The 22410-nt window shown below is 41.1% G+C and overlaps 1 protein-coding gene across 1 annotated transcript; it reads left to right on the top strand.

Moving 5' to 3' along the window:
- The first annotated feature begins 386 nt into the window (after nt 1-386).
- CUNH1orf94 (chromosome unknown C1orf94 homolog) lies at nt 387-7788 on the top strand. The gene is made up of 6 exons (XM_088531004.1): nt 387-646; nt 4144-4601; nt 5533-5696; nt 6491-6562; nt 6905-7089; nt 7713-7788. Exons 1-6 carry the CDS (start codon nt 387-389, stop codon nt 7786-7788), a joined length of 1215 nt encoding a protein of 404 aa, XP_088387130.1.
- The last annotated feature ends 14622 nt before the right edge of the window (nt 7789-22410 follow it).

Below are 22410 nucleotides of genomic sequence, written 5' to 3'. Positions count from 1 at the left end.
GAAGTTCTTCTAGTGATAGAAATGTGAACCAATGTTAGTTTCTCCTGTTCTCATTCCCTGATAAGCACCATCTTGTGTGTGACTTGCTGTGAAGGATAGATCTTGAGTGGACTGGACCATACAGTTTCAAGGAGACAAACTGCTGCAGGAAGCCCTTCAGCAAGGCCAAGGGAGTGCTCTAGCATAAATCTCCACATGACTGGAGATTCGATGCTGCCATTTCTATTCCTTCCGTTGGAAACCCAGCAGATGTTTCCACAGTTGTTATCCTTCATATCGGTTGCCAGGCCCTGTGATTCCATGGTTACCATGGCTCTTCATTCCATTCACTACCTACAAAAACACCCTGCTTTTGAGAAGACCTGTGAAAGAAAAGAGGCTGCAAGATGCTCACTGGGGGGAATGGGCTGTCAGCTCCAATAATAAAAGCAGAGGGTCCATTCCCACTAGGGCCTTTCCCCAGGCATGTCTGGATCCACCACAACACTCCCCAGGACAGCTTGGACAAGGCCTGCCATGAGATCTGGAAACGCGTTCAAGGCCTCTCAGAAGAGCTCCAGCCCGCGTCGTGGCCGCGACCACAGCCTGCCTGCTCCTCCAACCTCCCCGAGGCCCTGAAGAGGGAGAGCATCAACGCCCAGCATGAGTGAGTGACGGCGCTCTCGGTGCTACCCAAGCCCACACGCTGCTCCTTTCCCAGTCAGGCTTTTCCGAAGGAGGCTTTAGTAAACTGATGAACTTTCTGAAAGCCTGGGGTACAGGAGGTGCATGGGCTGCTTTCAGACATATGCCCTAGTGAAACAAAATATTCTCCTTTTACCACTATAACCAATTTTCTTCAGAAAATTATGCCCAATGAAATTTAGCTACTTCAAATTCTGAAGCATCAGAAGCAGCTGCTGCATTTGCTTCTCCACAGAATTTAAAGAAAAATAACTACACACACATCAAAATATTTACAGGAAGAAGCAAAAGCAGAGCATTCAAAGGAACAAAATCAAAAATTAAAGTGTTATAAGGGAACTACTCTCAACAGCTGATCTTTACAAAGAAAAGCTGAATTTAGCACAGAAAAATCTACAGCAAATCTTGCTCCAAAGGACAAATGACAGTTAAGGCAAGGAGGAATACATTTCAGATTAATAGGACATTATTTACTCTATACTCCTGAACCAGAAAAAGCAAAATTTATAAATCCAGTCAATACTTAGCAAGTTTTGGTACATGTCAGTTCTTAGAGCCTAAATAAAACATCACGCTAACCCTGTCCATCTTGCTTGGCAAGGAAAAAAATGAGAAGAGTTATTGATTCTTCCAAAATACAAGTTCAAAGATGAGGAAACGGATCCTTTCACAATTGAAAAAAGAAAGGCATAAAAGAGGACGCACCTACCAGTGTGTCAGTGAGAAAACTAGGAAACAGAGCTTGGAGCTCTGGCGCCTGATCAAGCTCCAGAGTGCGGAAGCCAGGCAAAACAGCGAAGGCACCAGTGAAGCCCATGAGGTCACACTAGCCTATGGTGGTACGTTCAATTATACACTTGAAGCATCTTTACAGACACTAAAGCTCTGTTAGCCTCCTATTCTGGCCCTGACAGTTACTAAGACATCCTTGTAAGTAGGGAGGGCATTTTTTCCCCCCTCTAATTAGATGACAGGCTTCTCAGTGTATTAGTACTCTTTGCATATACATTCATACAGCAGAGAGCACACTGGTCATCAGTTGTTTGAAGACCCCAAAGCCTCTTAACCTTCAAACAATCAATAGCCAAACTGAAGCGTTAAGACCAAATTACCATGCTGTTTCTACCTCTGGCCTTGGAGGCAGAACCCTCCCTGCCCTAGCCTAGGGAGCTCTCTTCAACCTGAAAGACTAATAGAAAGTCAGCTCAAAAATCGCACAGTATATGTCAACTGTCAATAAAGGTGGTATCCGATTCATCAACTGCAATAACATTGGCAGCCAAAGATTACACCTTGTGTCCTTGCTTGGTTTAGCAATCTTTAATTATTTTAAAATATTGACATATGCAAATTGCTAGTATTTTTAAATGAATCTTAATTTTTTTGAACAAACCGATTCTACCTTCCTGGTTTTGTTCTAGTGTTATTTAGATACAGAAAAATAGCAAATTATTGAGAATACCCAGAGCAGGGTTGACAGGAGGGACCCCTTCTGAAAAGTGTGTAATTATCTACCAACAGGTTCTTAATTGCTACCAGTGCTTATAAACCTTAACTCCAGATTCCTTCTCTCTGTACTCTTCACTACTTTAATTTCTGGAGTATGCTGTAAAAGGGTTTTTTTTTTTTTTTTAATTGGAAAAGACCAACCATGCTCTTTAAGACAGGGAAGGGAGCAGCATCCTACTAATCATATAGTGATTCTATGATTAAAGTTATATACACTTATAATTCTGGATTTTTTAATTTTAGTAGACTATTTATGAGACATATTTATCTATACAGCACATGTAAAGAGCACCAGTCTTTTCCCCAAGCTAAGCAAAGTAAACTGATAATACATTAGGTTTTTGAATATATTTGGCTGTGAGAGAGCAAACCAGCATTTAAATTGGTATTTTCAGTGGGTTACTACTACAGGCATTTACATGTGCTTGAAAAGAATAAAACTGTTCTGTCCTGGCAACAGTACTTGTGTAAGGTCCCGCAGGACTTATGGATATAGATAAGCTTACACCTATACCACCTCCTGAAAATGACAGGCTGATCTCCCAATTCAAGTAAGCAGTAATAAGTGCTACTACACCTCTACACCAACACAGCCTTAGAGGCAATAACAATCACAACAAGGAGGTCCTAGAAATTCAGACCCTCATCCCGCAAAAATTAAGAAAAAAATCCACTGAACCCTGAAACTGAGCACACAAGTCTTGACAAGGCTGGAGCCCCAAGAACAAGCTGGGGTTGTTCAGTTAGGCATCCTGGAGCAGGACATACAGGCCAGAAAGAACACTTTTTCCCCCACATAGAATGATGAGGTTAAGCTTAACTGTCTCTGAAAGGTGAAATGAAAACCATCATATGGATATGATTTAATAAATGTGCTGGGGCAGAAGGGGAATTCTAAAAGAGAGGGGGACCAGGTGCTTGCAAGACAGCTGAAATTCACATAAAGCAGACACTAACTGCTCTCATTGTTACAGTCCACTGGAAGCAAAGAACAGCAGTTCTGAGCCAGCGAACTTTAAAGCAAGCCCCCTAACTCAGGATTTGGGCTTCAATACTGGTCTGTTGCTGTGGAATGCTTAGCTTCCCACCTAAGGGTAGCCCTAATGAGAGCTCCAGGTGAGAGAGCACCTGTGTCCAACTGGAGCTTTAACAGAGGCTCCACACAGATCTGCCCTGAGGTAGTATTTTGTAAAAGCAGGCTTGGCCCAAGCTCCTACCTTCCCGCCTCCAGCAGATGCCTGCGTGCCCTTCCAGCCATCAGCATGTCCAAGGCAGAGAGGTCCAACGCAACACAAAGAAGTACTTGAACTGAAAAAAGATAACAGCGTTTCAGCAACTGATCTCCGCACCATTGTGCCACATCTAATAATGAGATCTAACTGACCAATATGCAGGCAGAGGTTAATCCATTGCAATTACTCTTTAAGAGTCCTCCTTCCGTGGGTGAACTGTAACTGCAGTAAGACATCCCCACCTTGAAAACTGTTACGACTACAACTGTCACCAACTGCACTAATGCCATGCCATAGCATCCACATAATTCTTCCATGTAGCTGGTGTAACCCAGTAAAACGCCCATTCAACTCAAACTCATTCACTTCTGTTGAAAGAATCATTGGATCATTTGACATAATCAAAATATTTTAGGCACAACCCTTTAAGCATATTTTATAGTCATGCTTTGCCTATCTATATAACACTGTTGCAAGTTTTGATTGCTCTTGGACAGAACGCACCAACTAAGGCATTTTTCCCCCCCCCGCTTTCATGTAGCTTCTTGGAAAAAAATTGTATCAGAGATGAAACCTCCCTTCTGATGGAGCAAAAATACTTGAGTCTCATACAAAACATTAATGAGATAGAAATGCAAGGTTTAGAAGGCAGCAAGATAGCCGGCTCTATTTTAAGTGAGACCTCCTTGAACAGCAGCCATATTCCATTTTCTTACAGAAACCAATTCTTAGATGAAACAGAGGGACTTGAAAGTATATACAGAACGATGATTGGAAACAGAGAAAGGGAGATGAAACTAAGAGCGCTCTGTGATGCTCAGCTTTCTGCAAAAAACATCAGCACTGGGACTCTGTGTTCGCCAACATCTCACAAGAGCTCTAAAGGCCTGGAGGATGCAAGTGCACCAGGCTCCCAGAGCAGCGAGGGCAGCAGGGCGCCGGTGCCATTTGTGCCAACGCGCACGGACATCGCCAAGAGTCTGGACAACCAGGAAACAAAGGCGCTCAAGGAGCTCATACAGCACAGCGCGCTCAGCCCTGCCAGAAGCAACGCAGCTGGACCACCCGCAGCAACAGAAGGTGCAGCTACAGGACAGAAGCAGCAGCTCCCAGTATTTGCCAAGATTTGCTCCAAAACTGATTCTGAGGTAGTCACAGAGGCATTGCAGGCCCCAGGTATGTATCCAGACATGATCCTTGAACATCAGCTGGGAATCACAGGGAGAATTAAGGCATAAACCAAAAACCTAAGCAGATTTAGCTAAGTAGTTAGCAAAACTAAGTAGATGACGGAGTTGGTGAGGCATCACTGCAACATCCACTGTGCAATGATGTCCTTTCCAAACCCTTCCTAGAAGTCTGAAAACTACTGAACCAATATTTTCTGTAATAATTTTTATTTCTTACTAAATAATATCAGTATCCCTCTCTACCTTAAATCTATCCAGTGTTGTTGCCCTACGTAGAATCGGGGAAATACAGGATAGTAATGACTTCATGCAAATAATTTGTCTGGATGGGACTTTTGAAGGAGATTCTTATTTTTGGTCAGTGGTTTTTCAAAGCCAGAAATTTGTTCTACACAATGATTTATGGTTCCTGGGTTCCCACCGTGAAACATTTAAAAGGTGCCACCTGCCCTACAACTAAGGGCACTGACAACCAGGTTTCTCTGAGCATCTCCAAACAGGCAGAGACAACAGTGCATGCCCAGATTGAGTGTCTAAACTTCTGGATTAGATTTATCAGTCTGGAGACTTCCAGCATTACTATGGAGAATAAGATGATTATTTCCCAATCTCAGAGAGAGTTTTGAACTTTGGGCAAAGGTTCTTGTTCTGTGCTTATAGTTTCACTCATTCTTATGGCTCACGCAATTAACTTCATTTCGAGTCCTGCATGTCAGGGTTTAATGGCCCTACAAGTGAATTTGATCTGCTAATTGTTCAGCTTGGGTCTCTGTGTTGCAGAACTATAGCCTGCAAAAGCAACTGATAGCTTAAACACATTTTGGTTACAAGCAAAACATGTCCTTTTAATTGCATTCTACAGACTACTGAAGAGACTGTCTATTTATTAATATCTTTAACCCTCTTTTGTTTTACAGTAAGTACTACAGCCTTGGATAGAAAAAATAAATACAACGTGAATACTTTTACTCCACGTTTTTCTGCTAATTCAACAACAACATTAAATCAGCCGATGTGGTTGAGTCTGAGCTTCCCTCCACCTCCTGTCTTCCCAAACCAATCAAACTTTCCTCAGTTCCAGGTAATGTAAAATAAATTCACATTTTGTGAGAAGAGAGAGAACACCCTCAAGCCCTTGTTAAGAAGGCCAGAGCACTAATACTCTTATGAAATCTGCTTTAATTTGTATTGGTAGAGCCCCAAAAAACCACACACACACACACACACCACCCACACAACAGCCTGCTCATTTCCTACTCTATCATTTGACACAGCTTTTGACATTGACACAGTAATTACTAATACATTGACGAGATTCCTCTATTTACAGATTAGGACATTGCTTTCTCAGTATAGTAATGCAGGACAAAACCCTCCAAATTTAAAAACATAAAATGCTGAGGATGAAAGGAATCTCACATATCCATGGGGTTTCACCTCCACCATAGAGTTGAGCCATAGAGAAGTTAGCTTTGTTTTACTAAAAAAAAAAAAAATACAGAGGACTTAAATCATGCTACAGTGCATTCCTTTATCAACACCTGTCACCAGTCACACATGACCCAGAGCGAACACACTGCACCAGGCTGAGCTCCTTTGGACATTTATAACCTCTTATTTCCCCTCCAATAAACCAATGATTGGTTATCATAACAGACCTACTTAGCACAGGAGTGCACAGTCCCCCCGCATTCATCATCAGCTGTAAACCCAATGCCTCAAACTTAAAACCTGCACAAGGCTAAGAAAATCTATCAGTTCAAGCTTGATTTCTTTGAATGATGAACATTCCCTGAAGATCTTACACAAGAGTAGCAACAATTAAAAGATCAACTCAGACTGTTTTAAACATCATGTCTTATGTATATTTAGCAGGGCCTGTATCAAAGAGCAAGGATCCCGTATCAGCAAGCTTTGCACCCTTCCTTTGGATGCTATTCCAGACAGGTGCGTTTAAATCATTATAAAAATGCTTAAATTTGCAGAACACAGATGCTAACCACAATATAGTAGTCAGAGCAGTTTGTCATGCACCAAAATTGACATTGGTGCCACCGCAAAAACAAATTAGAGGCAAGATGCTGAGCTGGTGGAAGTTAACGTAGTTCACTGGAGTAGTATCTGCTCCAAGTTATTCAAAAAATGGCTCTGAACCTCTAAACTAAAACCTCTATTGCACATGCTCTAGTTCTGCACAAACTTCAGAAAGAGTGTTGTCCTGAACACTAAAACAAATGGGACTGACAGTAAGCAAGACACTCACTTTGTTGTTGTTTTTCTCCTCCCCAGGTAACTCCCTACAATCCACAGCAGATTTTTCGGTCACCCTACGCTCCGTTGCTGAACTACATCCCCCTGGTTCAGCCTGGTTACTCATACCCACAGAGGACTGCACCCAAACTCCCCAGCAACATGCGGGATCCAGCAGCAATGGCAGGCGATGGGCCGCAGTTTCCCTTCTCTCCTTCCTATGGGTACGTCCACTCAGATCCCAATTCTGGTTCAAGTATTCCATGGGAGGTTTGTGAGATGCTAAAACTGCAGACATAATTGGGTTTCCCTATTCCAATTCTCATCAAATTTCAAATAAAAACAAGAGAATAAGGCTTACTATACAGCATACACTCAAAAACATGATAGAAAAAAATGATTCATTTTGGATGAAGCTGAAACGCCATGCTATCAGATAATCAAAGCCGTAACTTCCAATTAATATTATGGATAAAGAAAAGTCTAAACAATTTCTCCTCAACATAACAAGAAGTAAATACTTCAACTTGATACGAAACAAAAATATTTTGACACTGTCAGAGTCAAGTGAAAGAAATCACTTTGATAACTTCCTATAAAAACTGTACTAGAAAAATGAGCATTATTTCAAGAATCTGGTGAAATAATTAATCTGGAGATGGAAGTCCCACATATCGTCTTTCATTTAATACTTATGGGATAAACAGCAATAACACAATTCCCTTAGATCACCTTCCCCAGTACCTTATCACATATTTAAAAAAATAAATGCTTTTGAAAGCCCTATTATAAGGAAGAAAAAAAAAGGATCTGCAAAGCCTAAACTTCTTTTAAATTTTTGTCGTAGGTTTGGTTCTACACCTGGAGGAGCTATGAGGACTAACCCCTACTACTCTTCCAGCGGGAGCTGCATCAACTTTTAAGTGATCCCAGTTTTCCTATTCTGTTGTTCATACAGGAAAAGTGGTATCTATTTAAGAATCCGAGGGTCTTAAGGGCTGTATTTCCCTGATGTGAAGATTTTCATCTAAAATGTGATCCCTCACGACTTACATAGTAAGAAACAGCTTCATAACAATTCACCCAAAGTAATTTTTTTCGCATACGAGAAAAATATGGAGCTTTTTTTTTTTTAAAAAAAGATGTAAAGAAATAATAAAAATGTTTTATTTATGCTAAGTGCCTGATCTACTTAAAAATGAGTGTTGCTGCAATAAAGACAGCAGGTAGAAAAGGATCCTGGATGCAGATTACAGAGCTGTAGCAGCGGTCGCATATTCGAAGGGCGATTAGCACAAAAGCATTCAAGAGTTGGGTGGCAGAGCTCTGCACATGACATGTTCCTGTCTTTATTACTTCAAACCCAGGTGCTAATCCAGATGCTAATCTGACTTCAGTATTAAGGAAGATCAAGCCTTAATGCTTGTATGAAGAATCCTATTTGACTTGGTTATTAGCATTTCAGGTCCTAACACTTGACAAGGAGAATTTCATTCCTGCAACATAATTTGTGCTTCCTCTGGAAGCCTGTATCATCACTGTAGAACGAGAACAAAAAGACTTTCTCTAGGCAACAACAATCAGTATCTGTCTGCTATATTTCAGCCACAGCTTGTTGGGTCAAAAATAAGAGTCTTAAGTTGGAACGCTACAGCCCAGGCGATACATATCTTAACAAAATAAACATTAAACAAGATAAACTCAAAATTTAGCTCTTCTTTCCCTTTAACCTTGCTCAGCTGCAAAATTCCCTTTCAAGGGAACTTTACAGAACAAACAATTTACTCATGTTTTTCCTAATCTAAAACTCACATCAGAATTTGATTTGGCTAGAGTGAACTGTCTTCTGCCCCAGTAAATTTGCATTCCTTCTGAATAGAAAAGCAGCCCTGGATTTTATGCTGTTGAATCCACTGCCTGTTTTTTCTCCAGTAGCTCTAATACAATTAACATAACAAGATAAAGGAATCAAGTCTTTTTCCATTTTTCTTCCTTTTTAAAGGACTGATGACAAACTGGGAATCAGTATCTGTACTGAATTACATTTACCACAAAGGAGTTCATTAAGTAATAGTACAAAATAAAAATAGTCTGTCAACTTGAAGGATTGACCAAATCCACTTAACTGAACAGCTGGTTATTTTCTAGAGCACTCCATAGCTTATAAATGGTCAATATGAGCAAAGAGGAAGACAGAAAGAGGAAAATAAGGAATAGGTGAGATGTCAGCAGGCAAGGCTACTACTGCGACCAGTTTAGGGGCTCCTGTCTTCCACATATTCCAGCACAACTGTTGGGGGGGACTTTATCACTTCTGCCTCACCCCTCCACTGCAGCAGTTAACAGCTCTGCTCTTTACATCATAAAAGCCTTCTGAGGCTAAAGACACAACAAACCGTGAGATGAGGATCCAAAGCATCACCAGGAGAGCCCACTTCAGAGACCCCATAGTCTCCTATAACAGGACTATGCTGATCCTATGTATTAAGTGGCCATGGCTATGACAAGGAGCTTGGTTCTTCCTGCCCCTCGGCTTACAAGCACAAACCTAACCACTGCAACAGGAGCCCTAGGCACCCAGGATCCCGCCCTCCCCGGCTGGAGACTGAAAGGGGAAGGTACTACCTGACTGCAGAGCTTGTGCTCTCAGTACAGCAGCAGGAAGCAGGTCAGTGCTAGTCCTTGGTTCAAACGAGTGTCTGCTCTTTATAGAAAACCTGCCAGCCCTTCCACAGTCAGCTCCTCTGATTAATCCAAACGCACAGAACTGTCTGCAGGGCTCTGGCTCAAGGGTTTTGTTCCAAGGCACTGATGAAGCCCCCTGTAACACACAGTTTGTGGTAAGAGCACTACACACAGCACTCAACACCACCGAGACAGCTTCTTGGGAATAGAGGTCATCCATGACATGGCCTACTATGAACCTCTTGTGCCCTCCTTGCATGTATTTAACACAAGATAGTCTCAGAAGAGCAACCCTTCTTAAAAAGGGTCAATTTCATTATAATCTTGTTGACTCTGCCATTTAATGGCTTAGCACCACACTCTTCTAGTGTTCCTGTCCTTCCATGCACCTGCAAGATTTCTGGACAGAAGACTAATTTAATACTTTAAAAAGATGTCAGAAGAGAAGAGATACAGAAGCCCTAACACAGCCTAGATTCGACTGCATACCTCTCAGCCAACCATCCAAAACTGAAGTGACGAATGTAAAATATAATCTGAACCATTCACCACCGATACTTTCAGATTCTGTAAAGCTATAGGAAATGAGATGGCTACACTACCACTAGGCCAAACTCCTGTCTAAATGTTCAGTAGCTGGCTCCTGAAGCCAAGCTTGTCACCTAGGTCAGTTTTACTGCACTGGGGAGTTGAATAAAAAAAGCAAAGCAAAAAAAAAAAAAAAAAAAAAAAAAAAGGCTCACAGGTTTTGACGGAACTAAAGTACATAAACAAATGCTTGTGTTAACAAAGTCTTTCATTATTAGGCATGCTTAGGATGCAGCATTACCTGGGAGAAAGAACAGCCTCCATCCATGGAGCAGCAAACATCCTTCCTCCAGAAGCGTCACATGACTCATTGCTACCACTGCACTTTTCCCAGTGATTTAGTCCCACTGTCCAAAACAAACTTGTGCAAAAAATAGCTTGCCTGGGTCCACTGTATTTAAGATAGCAGGTTGGGGAGGGCAGATTGATTGAAGAGTCATTAATCAAAGGCTGGTTTTAGCCTCGTGATGTCATGATCTGCAGAAACAGAGCTCAGGCACTTTATTAAATTACAAGAATGCCAAGAAAAATAGATAGCTTTAATAATACATTTTTGCCTATCTGGTATATTTTATACATAGCTTGCAGAAGAGAATTAAAAAGTTCTCTACTATAAAAAATTACAATTTAAAAAGAGTAGATCCTCGCTGATGCATAATTCCATTATTCTAGGCTAAAAATTTTATTTTTGCCAACATCAGAGATCACTGTAAATGAGCTGGAGGCAGGGGCACACATGCAGGAAATCACCAACATACCAAGTAAAAAAAAAAAAAAAAAAAAAAAAAAAAAAGGAACTGCGAACCTACCTCCTTAAGAAAATTCTGGTGCAGCTTACAAGCAGGATACAGTATCTAAAGCTCTTTGGAAGGCGTGCAGTTCATTGCCCTCAATGGAAGAATTTAACCTATAAGAATAATGAAAAAAGGCAGGGTCAGATAAATTTAAATGAACTAACTAAACTTGGGAAAATTCACCCAGAAGATAAATACATTCCACACCTGTTCTCTTAAGATGTCCAAATTCTCTTTGGAGATTGTTTTAATTCACTTCACTATCACCTCCTGCTTTACACTCTTTAATAGTACATGGCAACCCTTTAAAAGCTGACATGTTCCGCCTCAAAGCTGCCATTCCCCTCTCTAAGAGCACACTGCAGCAAAAGATCAATGCAATAAGACAAAGCGATTCTCTCTTTTCTTCTCCTGCTATCTGGGGAGGGAAGGGGGAGATATTCACTAAACATAGTAACATCTCTACCCACTAAAGAGAAATGACCTCGAAGGTTATTCTAAACACTAGTGTATTCTCAGAAGAAACTAGAGCTTTTTCTTCCCAGTTTAGTTTTACATCAAGTTAATGACTTGATGGAAGGTATTTCTAATTTGTACCCTGATCCTTTTTCACTATCATAGGTGCAATGCATAGCTGTTTTCCAATAATTAAAGGGAATTCTCTAACACTTCAAAAATATCACAACCAGTCAAGTCCAACCGGATTGCAATGGCTCATTTATGTTAATAAATCAGAAATCTACTTCCACACCTTTAATTCTATCAGCCTCTTAGTAGTGCTTTATACATTAACTTCCAAATGAATCTTACAACGAGACATGGGTATTGTAGTGTTAGAAGCCCTCTGGGAGCAGACTGTGCAAAGTCCATATTTATCAATCTATAATTGCACAGAGTCAGGGTGGGGAAGCTGTCAATGGGATTTAATATGTAAACCCATCCAAGAGACACAGATTGCCACGGTTGGAGAATGGTCCAGGGTTAGGAGGGAGAAACATCCAGGAATGGCAACCGTGTTGGCATGAGAACTTAATCTCACACTCATATTCACCCCTTTAAAGCTTTTCACCCCTTTAATCTTTACACAGATTCTTCTGCGAAAACAAAGCTCTTCAGAAATGAGGTACCTTTCTGAACACGCAAGTCCTCTCGCACTCCCGAGGAGAATCCAGCTGCATAAGTGAACAGCAGGAAGCAGTCTATACACATCTGATTATTTCACACTCGGTGCTTTCTTGTTCCTTTCGGCATCATCTATGGAGCACTCAAAACTTCTGCATTCAGACATACGCATAGAAAATAAGACTAAAACGAAATTGCAAAGGTCACCTATTCCATCTCCCACCCTAAGGCAGAATCAACATTACATGAAACATCTGTCCAGATGAGGCATATAGAAATGACATGGGTACAGTCAATCCTGCCTTGGGCAAAAAAAGGACAGACTAGGTAATTTCTTTAAAGTCCCCTCCAGCATTGTTCTCCATCCAACACCTGTGAAAAGTACACTTTTAGTTTGAATGCTTAAAGACTAATGTCCAAAATTCATTTCATGTTGGTTTGTGTTCTCTTGTTAAAAGCCAAAGCAACTGTGTTAGTTTTATGACCTTTATAATCAAAATTTGACAGATATTTGTTGCCACCAGATACCAAGAGTCTGAAACAAATTTTAAAGAGAGAAAGTATTTTTAAGTCTTGCCACTTAAGTGGTCTAGTTTTTAGCATGTCTTCACAGCTTCAAACATCAGCACAGCTGAAGGAATTGTAATTCTACTGCAAGCTGTAGTTCTGATAGAGGATGCTAAATTATTCTTTTCCTAAGCCAGGAAAATCTCTTTGTCAAAGCCTTTTCCAGGAATTCTTCAGTCAGCACACTGTGCCTCAACACAAACACCCAACTGACTCAAACAGCAAACCTAAGGTGGCCACAGACTTTCTTCCAACTCCTCTCTGCTCTAGAGATTTCTCTGTAGCTCAGAAACCACAAGATCAATTTCACAGCAAAGCTTATTTGGAGGATCACAAATCTTTGAAGAGAAGCAAAACCTTCACAAACCAGTGTGACACATGTCACTGAAGACAACAGAGTGGTGAGCTCTGAAAAAAATAATATGTTGACTGAATATAACTGCTTTAGTGCACTGTCCCCCTGCCCTTTCAAAAACACCACACATTGTGCAATTTATTATCCACTGGTTTTTTCACGAAGGCATTGCTCTGCCCATGTTTGTACGGGCTTAAATCAGGGCTCCGTGGTGTGTGCAAAATTGCTTCCCTACCTTAATAAGATATCTTACTTATTACGGCAAGCCACTGATAAATGCCCACTTGCTGCTATGGCTGCGCTTCACAATTTGTATGTTACTGAATTAATCTTATTAGGAAGTATAATATTCAGAACATTTATTCCTTACTTCCTTTCATTTGTATAAATATGTTGCTCTGCCATGTTCTCTAATTGCTCAGCATCTGTTATAAGAAAGAGAAAATAAACACATTATGGCAAGAACAAACTGTAATACTCTTAAAAAGTGAAAGTGCAAAAATGTATTAGAGAGGACTGATAAAACCATGAAAGTCATGCACTCATCAGCTGAACAGCATCAGAAGTTTGTGATCGATGTGCCCCCGTAAAGTGGCACTGCCAGCTCAGGGCCCACTGGTAACACTGGCATCGTGCGGAACATTCGGCACAGTCTCCAGAGCCACTAAAGCTTGCTCAGCTCCTGGCGACTTATCTGTGGAGTATTTAGGCTGTTCTGCAAAGTCACCTAGAGCAACTGCACCACAGCAGCTGCAAACCATTAAGGCCCATTCCTAAATGGGTTCAACTCATCTCTCTACAACTCTTCACAATAGCCACAGTTTACAGCTGCTCTTGTAATACCCTCAGTTCTTCCCTGCTCATGGGATTTGGCCTAAGAAGCAGGGATAAACCCTTGAATAGCATTTTTACAAGATGAAGTGTCTAATTTGTAAGAGCAACAAGCTCTTATGAATTCCCTTACCTAATATTTAAATACTGAAGATGACTTTACACACATCAAGTCAGCTAGAAATAAAACGCACCTAAGCATCTATTATTAAAAAAAAAAAAACACACACACACACACACACACAGAGCAAGTTGTCTGCTGCAGCTTCCTAAACCAAGCAAAAGTGACTCCCAAGCAGCAATGAACAGGGAGTGCAGGTCTTCAGGTAAGAAACTTACTGTCTTGTGGTGCTTCTTCCTATGCTGAGGCTCACACAGCAGCAGTTCACACTTCATATATTCAAGCCACACATGGATCACTTCCAGTTTCAGAGATGAAGTTAGTTACAACAATCACCACAAACTTAAGGGCAGCTCCTATGGTTCTGCCTCTTTCCCTCCCCAGATTCCAGCACAGAGAGTCAGTCATTTATCAGGAAAGTACCTGTCTGGGAGCATCTCTCCACAAAAGCTACCATCCATAACACTTAGGCCACACAGGACATGGACAGAAGGAAAACTGAGCTCCCCAAACTGCTGAACTCCTCCATGCAAGACGACATCAACTGCAGGAGGAATCCGAGTTTCCTTTATAGAAATCATTCAAACAATATGAACAATTTTACACAAGATAAGAACGTCGCCACACTATGTCAGTATTTGTCCTCTCTGCCTGCCTAGGAGCACCATGCAATTCACCTTCACTTTAAAAACGAACACACAAGGTGTAGGGGGGGAAAGGGGAATAATGAAGCATGAAATACAAAACCTACACTTGATTTGAACCATTAAGCAATGAAGGAAACGCAGATGGATCCAGTTCAACTGCTCTTATGCAGATTCAAAGTACACAAAAGCCTGATTTAGAAGCTAGGACAGAATCAAAAATCCCTCCAAAGAGGCAAACACTCCTTCAGTGAAGTAAAGAAACGGACTGTAATAAAATATAGGCCAAATTATCCAGTGGTTTAAGCCTGAAGAGCTGCATTGAAGGTATATGACTACACAACATATAAAACACTTTAACAGTACCAATTTGCACCAGATTAGAAGTTAACTCTTGGCAACAGGAGAGGAGTAATTAACAGACCAGAAGTGAGCCAGCTGCAGCGCTCATTTGTTCCCGTGGAAATACAGAGCACCTTCAGGGAAATTACTGGACTAATACAGAGGAAAATGCTAACATGAGCCCACAGTGCTCCTCAAAGCCCAAACAGAGCAACGCATAGTCTGAATTTCCATTGTTGTTTTTATAGAAATTTATGACCTTGTACAACCTCAAGCACAAAAAAAAAACGGTCTGTTGGAGCAATTTGGTTATTCCTTGCACAGGAACACAGGAGTAAGTGGAAGGAAGGAAAGAATGCTGAGCTCTGAGCCAGGGCAGTAGGCAGCCTGTGTGTCCATTTCTGTGCAAGCAGCAGAGCTTTACTGGTGTGAAGAACAAATGCAGATCTTGAATCTGGTCCCAGGTGCTATACAGCAGCTTCAAAAAGATCAGAAGTCTTAGGACAACTGTTGTAGCCAGAAAGCATTACTGTGCTATCACAGCTCCTAGGAGCTCTTCTTGGTATTAGCAAAACAAACAAAAATGTTTTAGCAGGTCTGTGGACCAGGACTATTACGAAATGTTGGAGTAAACTACTTGTCTTCAACTCCAGAGGAGACGAAGACTTTATACACGGCTGTGGTCAAATCACAGCCAGAAAGAACAGGTGTTTCTTCAGCAGTCATTTCCATTTACTGTAGCAGGCACATTTTCTGTGTGAAGAGAGGCTGATGAGGCTATTTGGATCAAGCCTCGCAGGAAGGCAATTGGCTCAGTCACCTGGCACACTGGGAACAGAAGGAACCTCTGGCAAAGAGTTATTAACCTGTCATTTCCACAGAACACAGAATTTTTTATTATTGCTAGTATGGATTAGTTGTCAAAGGGAGACAGTGAGGTTTACCATGGGTGCAGAATCCATATGCTAAGGAAGTCAACAGTTGCCATTGGCTTTGGGTGGGTCTACAAAGAGCTCAGCACACACCTGTATTGCTCCCTTGCACTTCAGGCACAGAAGCCATTTTTGTACCTGTGCTCGGAGTTGTACAGTCTATGGCATCAATCATAAAGAGCACTCATTTGGGTTAAGACTCATTCCATTGCTGACTGTAGTTGGAACAACATGGTCTTATTCCAGGGACTAGGAGCAGGGACAGCCCAGGGACACTGTGGTAGCACCAAGCAAGAGGATCCTGGGTAATTCCTGAGCCCAGAGCTACCCGGTCTTGCAGAACTGCAGATGCACAAAAGGAGATATCATGACGTGAAGAATTAGATGCATGCTTTCATAAAACTGTATTGCTCATCTGAATTACATCTAAAACTCAAGCACTTTGTATTTAAAATGCAGCTTCTCATTTCTGTAGCAAACAGCACTGCCTGCCTTTCTGCACAGCCTGTTCTTGAAGGAGATTGGATGTCTGCTATCAATTGCAGTAGCATCTAATTTGACTTTGGCAGCAAGACGACAAGTGTCTTGAATGCTAAATTACATCTGCAAAAAGGTCAAACCCCAGGCATACCTGAGCATTTACATAATTCAAACAGCTCATCATCAGTTGCTTCCATTTTGTTTTTGTTTTTTTTTTTAAAGCTACTCCAAGACAATGATTTTGACATGACTTTTGGGAAAGTGACTTTTACTGGATAGCGTTCTTAGCTTTGACCTTATTTCCAGTGTTAATTATTAACAGTCATTACCAACTGCTTACATCTTCAGAGAAAAAAAAAAAAAAAAAAGCACTTAGTTGTAGGAATCAGCCCTCCCCTGCAATCACTGTAATAAACCAGAAGCCCCTGCCCTGGAACAAATAGCATGCTCAAATCTACCATCACCTCCCAGGCCCTTCTGTGCTCATAAAATAACCTCGAGTCCATAGATTGCTACATCAAACAAGTCAGTTTCTCAGCTGGTGTATAGGGATACGCTGCTAAAAGCTATGATGGACGAATACACTGCTGACCAGGCACTAGACAGGAATCCAGGAAACCATTTCAGTTCTCTGCATGGCCCCAGACTTCTAGTATTACTTTCAGTCTTCTTCATATTGGAGATGCTCAACACAATGGAAAAAAAAATAGTAATTATTCTCCTATTTAAAAGAAGGAGCAGTCAGGTCTCATCTCACGCTGTGATTTTGGGGTGATAAAGAGGGGCCAGTTTCCCTCTCAGTGCCTCAGTTTCCTTTCTTTGCCTACCAGGAAGTTCAGGCCAAGTGACAGGAGAACCGAACACCCAGAAATCACCTATGCCAAGTGCACCTTTTCACTGCTAACCTGTTCAGACTTTCCTCATAGTTTATATTCTGCAGATGAATTACAGCTATGTAATTAATCTTCCTCCTTATAACTCTGTGTTAATTACCATGATTATTTCTGGTAATTCCAATTTATAAATGCTCCTAAGAGTGTGAAACACTGGCTGCACTATCTGAAATGAGATCTCTGCTCCGGAAATGCAAGCAGGGAGTGCAAGGCAGTCTTCAAGGGGATGAAACTGCAAGGAAGTCAGGGTCCTTCACAAGGTTTCCAGTCCCACGGCTCTTCAGCCTAATTGCCACTGCTTAAAAGCCAGGGCATTTCAATTTTGCATCACTCATTGAAGGACTAATTCCACACCCCCTGTAAGCAGAGAGAGCAGACATTTAATCTAATCCTAAACACTGCAAACACTTGCCTAAAACAAGAGGGGCTCACAGCTGTGTACCTCTCCCTGCCCTACTAGGGATCACAATAGGCAGCACTTGTTCCAGTGCCATCAAGCATCTTTAGTAGTCTGCCTCCTCAGCCAACTTGCTACTTCCCTCTCTGTTCTCTGCCCATTCGCACTGAGCTTCCCTTTATCTGTGAAGTCCAAGGGACGACTTTTTTGGTTTTGTTTGAGACCTGAAAGTACGATGGAAAGATCTGTTTGGGTTAATAAGCACCTCTATCAATTGAATATTCAATCAGTATGAATAACCATCACATCTCTCTCCACCTTTCTGACTGATGATAGCTAAATTACTTCTAAATATAACCCTTAAAATCTGCATTAAACCCCTGTCTACTTCAAGCACATTGGGTTTATTGATAACATGAAGATATAAACCAAGCGCTTGCATGGAACATGAGCTTTTAAGACAGAGAATCAGATCAATCCAGGTGCAACAACTTAAGATTAACCTTGCCTTCAGTTTTACTTCTCTAAAAGCCAAGCCTACCTTCACCAAATCACTGTAAACAGCTCTGAATTGGCAACTTAACTGGAGAACTGTACAGCAGTACCACTTCCCTTTGAATTAACTGTTCTCTAAACTGGGGAGTAATTACCCAGAATGAGTGTTTCCTTTTATCTTTAATAAAAGGTAATTTGATACTTTGATAGACAACCTTTCAACATACATTTTCTATGAAGAAACTGTTACTAGTCACAGTACTTCCAAACACCACAGGTATCACAAGCACTTTACTACACAGCAACCTACAAAACAGAATCCTAACTACAAGCTTGGAGAAAATCAGAGAACAGAGGCAAAATGTCTTTTATTAATGGCTGCAGGTTCCCAAAGAAAGCAGCATTCTATGCTCGAGTATGTGATCTTATTCAGGTAATAAAAGACAATCAAACTATAAGCATCTCTCCTCCCTGCATCAAGTATCTGCAATCCTCATTTGGGGTTGGAAGCATAAATGGCTCATCTGATTGAGCTTCAGCTTTTTAGCAGTTTAGCATGCATGAATCAGCTTTCTGTGTAAAGCCATCCAACATACCTCAACATCAGGCTAAGCTGGTTATCTTTCAGATACTTCAAGAGAAGCTACTGACAAGTTATCAATGAACAGCAAATAGAGTATTGGTCCCTAAGCAGGAACTAGTGTAATATTGAGCTGTTCATTGCTTTTAAATATGTACTGCAGCAGGAAGAAATTTTATGAACTAGGTGAAGTAAAAATTTAGTGAGATCTAAAACCCAGTAGTAGACTTTAAAGAAGATATCCCTATGGAGCACGCTTTGAACACCAGTCTTGTACCAGCCAGGTGCAGGGGCCAAAGTTCTGAGAACAGCTTAGCAATTTGCCCTTTCTTGTTCAATGTGTTAGTGGTCTTTAATTCCCAAAAGAGCCCTTTTGTGACAAAATCAAATGCCTCTTGAAGGGAACTACAGTTATTCAAGTTACCTATCCACCAATATCTATCACTCATTTATACATAATATATACAGGTATAAAAAGAGTGTGTCTGTATCCAGAGTATGCATGGTCCTCTCAAGACCACACAGAGAGAAAAACTGATCGTCACACTTCGCCAGTACCTTTTTCAGAATGACTTAAGGAAGAGGAAGGAAAAAAGAAGGAAAAAAAGGAATCTTTCATCCGAACTGTTTTAGAAGTCTTTTGGAAGGTGATTATAGGATTACAGCTCATAGGATTACAGGCTTCAATTACCCACCTTAGTAGCGTTTAGTTGCTTTTTGCTTTAGGAAGACTACAAAAAACCTACAAATGTAGCCACAGTCGTTGCTCTTTTGCCCTAGTGTAAATTACAAACAATGTCATTAACTCCTGGAGTTGCATCAAAGCAAGAGGTAAACAAGGCCCTGATCATATTCCTTCTAAAGACAGCCTGCCTATCGCAGTTTGGGTTAATGCACTTGACTGCTAGTTCTGAGCTGATCGCCATCAGTAGTAATTGGACTGCAAGAAAAGCAGATACCTGGTTCCAAATGACATTTTTATCAATATCTGTCTGTTCACAGGTATCTGTCATAACCTTCAAATATACTTAAATAACTCATTCATCCAAACACTGAACATATGCTGGGAAAGATCCATCAAGCTTATGCACAACCACTACCCATGTTTTTGCCTTAAAAAAAAGTTAATGCAAAAAACCTTTCCTTCCCTGAAATACAGAGGCTGCATGCATTTCACAATCAAGTCATACACAGCAAAGAAAGCAGGGCTAGTTAAGCAAATGCTCAGTCCCCAAAAAAGTTATTTTCTTCAAACATGAACTTTTGGTTATAGCTTTCAACAGGAAAATTACTTTCCTGGAAAGCAGGTCTTGTCTTTGCAAAAAGGTAATAAAACATAAATCATCATATTTTAGATTTGAATCTGCTTCTGCTGTGTCCTATGAAAACTGTAGCTCAGTTTACCATGTGCTCACTGGAACATAAGGTTACCTAATTGCATCATTAAAAACCTATTTCATCTATTCCAGATTCTAAAGAGCTCCACTATTATTCCCCTCTCCTTTGTTAACCTAACGTCACATTTAGCCAACTTAACTCAAATCTTTTGGCCACTCTCAAATGAAAATAACTTAAAACTTTCCAATACCTAGCCTGTTTAAGGATCTACTAAATGTAGACACATCTGCATGGGAGTTTTACTACAAACTTGGCAGTCCGTCAAAACAACTCTCAGACCAGCAAAGCCTGTATAGGAAGATCTTTTTAAAATTACGAATAAATACCAAATAATAATAATAATACTAATTACTATGTCAAGTTCCTGGGTCTTTGTACTTACTCTGACTCCAAGAACATTGTCTGCTCCCTTAAAATAAAGGGGAAAATTATGGCCCTTTATTTCCAGTCTAATATACAAATTAGACTGGAAGGCTGGCATAATTCTAACCTAATATACCACTCTGATACTATTACTGTCTTCAAGCTGTATTTTATACAAGAGTTAAATGTTGTGGGTTTATGCTTTGTTTTAGGCACACAACACAAGGTTCTAATCTTGACAGTTGCAAGAATCAAGGAGTTCAAAAAATGCAAGTCAAATTCAAATATATGTTTAAAAAGGTCTGTCAGAATGAGAAGGAGGAATTCCAGCTCTTGAATTTCAATATAAGCTCCCAGACTGCAAACAAATACAACTGCCACGCTTGGCACTGCTACCTGTGATGCAGCTTAACATGCCAGGTTCAGATAAGGCTGCCAAGCTGCTCAGCAGAGCGCACACTCCAACAGAAAGGCTAGTCCTATCCCCAGATCACCAATTCCTCAACAACTTCGTCCTCTCAGCTTTATTGTGCCTTGCAATTCACCTAACAGATTAGAAATGCAATTAGGGGTTGCATGTGTCCGATTACAGCTCTGTAACATCCTCAGTGTTTTACTTTAATATTAAACTTCATTAGGACAGCAAGGAGGTGGGAAGAGGGAGGACTGGTGTCACCAGCAGCTCCTTTTCAGCAGCTGAATTGGACTGGATTTTAGCCAGATGAGCAATTAAACCAACAGCAGACACAGACAACCCATACATGTGAGACCCATATGCTCCTGCAGAGCCCAGGTGAGGAGCTCTGGGAAGTTGTTACTTCCCACTCTGTTCTCTAAGTAGCTTTAAGAGGCACCCTGTGCTCATGGCACTAACCCCACCAGAGAGAAAACTCAGGAAGGAGGCAGGGCACAGAGCTGCTGTGGACAAACTGGAATAAGGAGCCGCTCAGTCAGTCACTATATGCACGCTGCCAGCTTGTTTACGCTGGCACAGCATACTGCATTCTCAGGGATCAAACTTTAGTTACATCCTGTAGTACTCTTAAGAACAAAGCATAACCTATGTGTATCAGCTGACTGGCACTTAACTGAGAGACTCTGGTCCCTGCAGCTAATATAATTCCTTAAAAATACAGACACATACTGACTAGTGTAGCATCCTCTGATCATTCGCTTGCAGCGGGGTATAGGCTCAGAATCCAAGTCTCTCACACATACAAGCTGGCAGAGGCCTTCCCACTTACTGCCTCAATTGTGGTCACACAGGTTCCTAATCTTGCCTTTTTAAACAGGTGTCACTGCAGTGGCTCTCCTCAAAACGCACCTCATGTCCTTAGTCCATACGACACTCCAACAGTTTGCTGGAGCTTCATATTGCATTTACACAGAGCCTTTTGTCCAGGGATTACAGACTTTCCAAATTTTAATTAAGATGCAACCCCTTGCCCTCCATAAGGTACATTAAATTCTCTGGCAGCACTTCTGGAATGAAGTACTATTTTATAGCAGTTATTAATTGGCTGTGAATTTCAAGCTCTTCATTCAGAGAAAGATTTAATTCCTGCCTTTCAGGCACAAAGTTTTAAGTCAGGGCTCCTTTGGCTTTTACTTTGAGTTGTGCGCCACTGACTTGTTTCTGGACACCATACATGGGTAATTAGTGGCCATCCAGCCAGCTGAACCTGTGGCAAGGCCAAGACATACTGTTGTCAACCAAGAAATTAAAATTGTTGAGGTTGAACCCACAGACCTTCGAGATCAGTTTTAGAAAGTGACTTCAATAGAAACTGAGCAGCAAATGCATAATGAATATCTGACAGCATGTGAACAGTAGTTTTTTCCTAACAAACAGCATGAAGAGCTTGAATGGGGACTGCCTAGAAAAGGAAACAGCAGCGGAAATAGAAAATGGTCTGAGCACAATCAGTCTTCCCTACCAGGGTGCTACACTGGGCCTT

The sequence above is a fragment of the Tinamus guttatus genome, unplaced genomic scaffold, assembly GCF_059628265.1.
Source record: "Tinamus guttatus ecotype Peru unplaced genomic scaffold, ASM5962826v1 Tinamus_guttatus_pri_ptg000397l, whole genome shotgun sequence".
In the NCBI taxonomy this organism is placed as follows: domain Eukaryota; kingdom Metazoa; phylum Chordata; class Aves; order Tinamiformes; family Tinamidae; genus Tinamus; species Tinamus guttatus.
Note: the sequence above shows the minus strand (reverse complement) of the source record. Positions and strands in the feature narration are given on the sequence as shown.

Coding starts and splice junctions, on each gene's coding strand:
- CUNH1orf94 (XM_088531004.1), top strand. CDS start 387: ATGCTCACTGGGGGGAATGGGCTGTCAGCTCCAATAATAAAAGCAGAG. Junction 647..4,143: donor AGCATCAACGCCCAGCATGA/GTGAGTGACGGC, acceptor ATTTTCTTACAG/AAACCAATTCTTAGATGAAA. Junction 5,697..6,490: donor CAAACTTTCCTCAGTTCCAG/GTAATGTAAAAT, acceptor TATATTTAGCAG/GGCCTGTATCAAAGAGCAAG.